The 6,027-nt window shown below is 40.6% G+C and overlaps 1 protein-coding gene across 1 annotated transcript in view; it reads right to left on the reverse strand.

Annotated features, from left to right (window-relative positions):
• LOC119421832 (trypsin-2-like) overlaps window positions 1-5,102 on the reverse strand; it is a 10,947-nt gene extending 5,845 nt beyond the window's left edge. Inside the window, exons 1-3 of the mRNA XM_037689195.1 lie at window positions 5,045-5,102; window positions 3,496-3,516; window positions 2,434-2,593 (exon numbers count right to left, since the gene is read on the reverse strand). Of these exons, the coding sequence (XP_037545123.1) occupies window positions 2,434-2,593; window positions 3,496-3,516; window positions 5,045-5,099 (236 nt within the window). The 5' untranslated portion in view covers window positions 5,100-5,102. The remainder of the gene's footprint in view (window positions 1-2,433; window positions 2,594-3,495; window positions 3,517-5,044) is intronic.
• Window positions 5,103-6,027: the final 925 nt, after the last annotated feature.

Raw genomic sequence — 6,027 nt, forward strand, 5'->3', positions numbered from 1 at the left:
AGTTGATAATCACTGTTGTAGCAGGTTTTGCGGCTTTAGACACACTTTGTTTCGTAAGTGAAGAGTAAAAATGGCTCTTTTGGTCTAAAAGGTTGCAGACACCTGTTATAAGGGAACTTGAAGGTGTGGCTCAAAACTCACCAGTGTCGTGACCAGTTACTTTAAATTACGTTGTATTGACACAAGTGTTAGAGCAATAGTTTATAATAGTTTTATAGTCTTTTATTCATGTTTAAAAATATGTTTCCTTTACTGCTGTCCTGGGTTTACCTGCTCTGTAAAGTCATGCAGCTCTTGTGTTCTTCGCTGTACTTTAGATGGTTTGTCCTCATTTGTACTGGTGCCGTATTTCGTATGTCCATATGAACATCAACCAGCTGAGGGACAAACAGATGGAAACTAGTCTTGGGCTACAACCTGGCATGCTTAAAAACCCCGTCTTTCTTCATCTACAGCTGCTGGTCATAAAATTAGAGCATCATAAAAAAGTTGATTTTATTTCAGTAATCCCTTTAAAAAGTGAAACTTGTATATTATATTCATTCCTTACACACAGACTGATATATTTCAAAGATTTATTTATTTTAATGTTGATGATTATAACTGACAACTAATGAAAACCCCAAATTCAGTATCTCCAAAAATTAGAATATTGTGAAAAGGTTCAATATTGAAGACACCTGGTGCCACACAAATCAGCTAATTAACTCAAAACACCTTTAAAGGCCTATAAATGGTCTCTCAGTCTAGTTCTGTAGGCTACACAATCATGGAGAAGACTGCTGAATTGACAGTTGTTCAAAAGACGACCATGGACACCTTGAACAAGAAGGGCAAGACACTAAAGGTCATTGCTAAAGAGGCTGGCTGTTCACAGAGCTCTGTGTCCAAGCACATTAATAGAGAGGCGAAGGGAAGGAAAAGATGTGGTAGAAAAAAGTGTAGAAGCAATAGGGATAACCGCACCCTGGAGAGAATGGTGAAACAAAACCCATTCCAAAATGTGTGGGAGATCCACAAAGAGTGGACTGCAGCTGGAGTCAGTGCTTCAAAAACCACCACGAACAAATGTATGCAAGACAAGGGTTTCAGCTGTCGCATTCCTTGTGTCAAGCAACTCTTGAACAAGAGACAGCATCAGAAGGGTCTTGCTTGGGACTGCTGCTGAGTGGCCCAAAGTTATACTGTATTCTCTGATGAAAGTAAATTTTATATTTCCTTTGGAAATCAAGGTCCCAGAGTCTGGAGAAAAAGAGGAGAGACACAGAATCCATGTTGCTTAAGGTCCAGTGTCAAGTTTCCACAGTCAGTGATGGTTTGGGGGGCCATGTCATCTGCTGGTCTTGGTCCACTATGTTTTCTGAGGTCCAAGGTCAACACAGCCGTCTACCAGGAAGTTTTAGAGCGCTTCATGCTTCCTGCTGCTGACCAACTTTATGGAGATGCAGATTTCTTCTTCCAACAGGACTTGGCACCTTCCGACAGTGCCAAAGCTACCAGTACCTGGTTTAAGGACCATGGTATCCCTGTTCTTAATTGGCCAGCAAACTCGCCTGACCTTAACCCCATAGAAAATCTATGGGGTATTGAGAAGAGTAAGATGTGATACACCAGACCCAACAGTTCAGAAGAGCTGAAGGCCACCATCAGAGCAACCTGGACTCTCATAGCACCTGAGCAGTGCCACAAACTGATCGACTCCATGACACGCTGCATTGCTGCATTAATCCAGGCAAAAGCAGCCCCAAGTATTGAGTGCTGTACATGCTCATACTTCATGTTCATACTTTTCAGTTGGCCAACATTTCTAAAAAATCCTTTTTTTAAATTGGTCAAGTAATATTCTTATTTTCTGAGATACTGAATTTGGGGTTTTCATTAGTTGTCAGTTATCATCAACATTAAAAGAAATAAACATTTGAAATATATCAGTCTGTGTAAAATGAATGAATATAATATACAAGTTTCACTTTTTTGAATGGAATTACTGAAATAAAGCAACTTTTTCATGATAATATAATTTTATGACCAGCACCTGTATATGCACGGCCCCTGAAGCTTCAGAATTACGTGCTCTATGTGCACAGTCAGGCGTCTCACATATGAACGTCAGCATGCGAGGTGATGGACGACAAAGTTTCACTGGTTTGGGCTAAGATGCTGAAATGTCAAGATGTCAAATTAAAGCGAGCAACCCTCTCCCAGATCTTGATGACCTCGGCTCTTCTTTCTCTTTCATTCTTTTCATTCATTAGCTCCTGAAAGTACTTCTTCCATCTTCCTGTCACACCCTCCTCACTTGTTAGAACATTACCATTTCTCTCTTTAACATGCCTAACCTGCTGCACATCCTTTCCAGCCTGATCTCTCTGTCCCTCCAGTTGATATTTTTTCTCTCCCTTCAACTAAATATGATTTTGAATCAGAGCTCACCTGGAAAAGCAGTGAGCAGCACTGAGGACCCACTGGTTGTTGATCAGAGACCCCCCACAGAGAGCGCCTCGGATGTCCAGAGTGGCCTGCCAGGGCCAGGCCCCGGCAGCCGCCGGCTGACCTCCAACGATCTTGCTGTTGAGCGGAGCAGAGCCGCAAACTGCAGAAAAATGCTCGCCCGTCAAACTGCTGCAGGAACTGAACTTTAACATACATCTTTGCTGTGTTCAGGCATATTTATTCATTCTTTTATTAAATTTATAAATAAGGATTTTTAACTGGTGCATCGGGATGAAACGAGAAAGGAAGAACCCAAAACACAAACACAGACAAAGATGATCTCAGTGATAAAGAATCAGGAAATAAATGTAAAAGTTAAAACATGAGGAAACATGAAGTTAAAGGAAACAGATTCAGGAGATTATCTGTCAACAATCAGCAGGATGAACAGGTGAACAGGTGAAGCCAACACCCAAACTCTCATCGACTTCAATCAAGTTTTCTCTTAAAATATGAAAATAAAGGGTCTCTAACTTCTCACATCTCCTACACAAACCACTGAAGATAATTAAAATTTACACATAAGGCCACCAGAACTTTCTGTTTTTGACACGACTTGTAGTTTCCACTCAGCGTAGCAGGCAACAGGTTAAAGGTGATTCCTTTGAGGAATGTTAATTTCGTTTTACCTGCTTTTATTATGGATTTTATTTGCCAGCTTTCAGTTTGTAAAATTCAGTACTTATAAAACATTCAAGCAATAAAAGCACTTGTGACCTTATTTCATTTGCACGACATATGTTAGGAAAAAACATACTAAAACAGTTAAAAAATGTCTATTGTCTATCATATCCCTCTTTTGACTTTAAATAAATTCACTAATCTGAGTTTTAATTAAATATGAACTCATTTTTTTAATTTTTGCTGATTATTGAAAAAGACGAGGAAGTGAGGGAAAAAAACTGACAAATGCACCAAACTGTAGGAAAGTTCCACCAAATTTAATTTACTGACTCAATTTTCAGCTCTTCTTTTTAAAAAGGACAGTTTAAAAACACTTACCATCGAGCTGCGCATCACTTCCTGTGGGAGGAACAGCAAACAGAAGCTCAGACGTGTTTCCACCAACAGAACCTTCTTCTTTTACCAAGTTTTGACCCAATATTTTACATTTTCCTTGAATTCTGAGGAACTGAGGCTTGTTGTAATGTCTTGGATCGAATAGTTTAATGTTGATTTTAAGTGAATGTTTGAACTTTACTTCGCTGGATTAAAGATAAATTAAATTTGCCTAAATGAAATTAAACTAGGAAAGCTCTAGAAGGTGATTTATTTAATGAATCAGAACTAAAAATATGAATTAAACATTTTAATGTAAAAAGTTGATTGAAGGGAATCTATTCCTGTTTCAGTCAAATATTTGTGGTTTAAAAATTAGAGTGAAATTAAGAATAAATCAGATTTTTTTTGTCTTTAAATCGTTTTAGGGCCGCTGAGATTCATCCTGTGACCCTTTTATGGACCCTGACCCGTACTTTAGACAGCACTGGGTGGACAGCTTTCACACAATTCAGAACTAAGAGGTTTAATGTCCTGATAAATGATTCAGTCTTTAAAGTTCTGTTTTGACAAATTTATAGACCAACTTCTGCTCCGTATTTTTAGTTGATGTGAAAATGTTGCAACACAAAAAACTAAAACCTGGAATTTGACAAAAAAACATCAAAAAAGATCTTTAAAAACTTCTTAAAAACAAAAACAACAAAAAAACTATTCTACTACTACTAATGAGCTGTTCATAGCTTTTAGCTCATGTTTGGCTGGTTTCAGCTTTTAACCATTCTTTAGATTTTTATTATTGTTCTGGTTTAAGCTTTTAGCTACTGTTGAGTTAATTTTAGCAATTGTTCTGCTAATTTAAGCTTTTAGCTCCTAGTTTAGTCATTTAAATTTTTAGTTGTTATTTTGTTCAGCATACTGTTCTGCTTATGATTTAGCAGTTATTTATCTTTTAGCTGGTGTCTCGTTAGTTTTGGCATTTAGCTACTGTTTTTGTAGTTTTATTTGTTGCTACTGTGCTAAATATTCATCTACTGTTGTGCTGGTTTATGCTTTTATGCTCTTTGAATTTATTTTAGGTTTCAGCTGGTGTTCTTCTCACTTCACCTTGTGTTCTGATCGTTTCGGCTAATGTTCTGTTCTCAGAAAATGCTAATTTTTCTGTTTATAATTAACTTGAACACAGAAAGCTGCTTCAAAAAGGCTGAACTATCCCTTTAAAGGTCTCCTGACGACCTGAGCGGCCCGTCAGAGAACGAACGGAGAACGTAACGGTTCCTCGGAACATCTCTGCTGGTTCGACTGGTTCTAAGCCCGTTTGGAAATCAAATATCAGAACAAAGTAAACAAAAACAAACCATCTGAAACAACAACAAAACCCTCACAGAACAACAGCTGCTCCCTCAGGTCGGACGGACCCGGTCAAACCAAACCGAGTCAGTGAGCAGCTCTTTCAAAAGGTAAACATTTGGTCGGTGTGAAGGTAAACACGTGTTTGTGTCCGTCCTCCGGGGACAGACAGGTGAGGTCCAGACTCAGGGGTGAGACTCACCTGGAGCCGTCAAGGCCAGCAGCAGGACTCCGCAGGTGAACAGTTGGATCTTCATGGTGAGACTGAAGTCTGAGTCGTGGAGCGCTCCAACTTCTACAGGAGGGAGTGTCCGTCAGAACCAACCCAACCCGACCCGGACACACATTGGACCTTGTTCTCTCTCACTGATTGTCTGGAAAAAAGTGATGTGATTTCTGATCATCGGTTTTATCGGCATCTCTGTGGAGCAGAGGGCTTCCATCCCACACATCCAGGGAGCAGCTGGGGGGGGGGGGGGGGGGGGGGTTTGCTCAAGGGCCCAAAGCAGGGCAAATGTGTTGCAGGTGAGGGTGCTTCACCTCACTCACACAAATTTTGATGTACAGTCGGTGGACTTGAGGTGGTGATCGGTTGCAGGCTCGCCTTCTCTAACCTTCACCCCCCCCCCCCACCCACACCCACACACCCCACCACCACCAGTTTGCTGCTGATACCAAGCAACTAAGTTCCTGGTTTGACGCCTCCTGTCAAATCATTTTGGTCTTTGTGGCTCCATCAAAAGTGATGCAGCCTGAAGCCAGACCTGAACCCTGGATCAGTGAAAGAACTGGTGCAGCCATCGGCCTGTCAGCTTCAGAACCACAGCACTGCCCAACAGGCTGACCGAACGTTTCACAAGCAGTATGGCGTCCAATCCAAAGAACCCACATGTCATCGATCTGTTCTTAAGGCCCAACAACCTGTTTGCCTAGAACTTTCTTTTGATGTATGTAATACATCCCTGTGTACATAGTTTCATTCCACCTCATGTACCACATGTGATGTGAATGACAATAAAAATCCTGATAGCTTCCTGTGGTTCCTCATAAATAAGGTTGTTCCCACAAAGGCTCTCATCTCAGACTCTGATCCTGACTCCTCCTGCTCGGTCCCCATGCTTGGCTGAGGTTGATACGTTTGAAACAGTGACTCTGACCCTTTCAGATGATGTAGTTGGACAAAAT

This window comes from Nematolebias whitei, chromosome 15 (genome assembly GCF_014905685.2).
Source record: "Nematolebias whitei isolate Nwh7 chromosome 15, NemWhi1, whole genome shotgun sequence".
In the NCBI taxonomy this organism is placed as follows: Eukaryota; Metazoa; Chordata; class Actinopteri; order Cyprinodontiformes; family Rivulidae; genus Nematolebias; species Nematolebias whitei.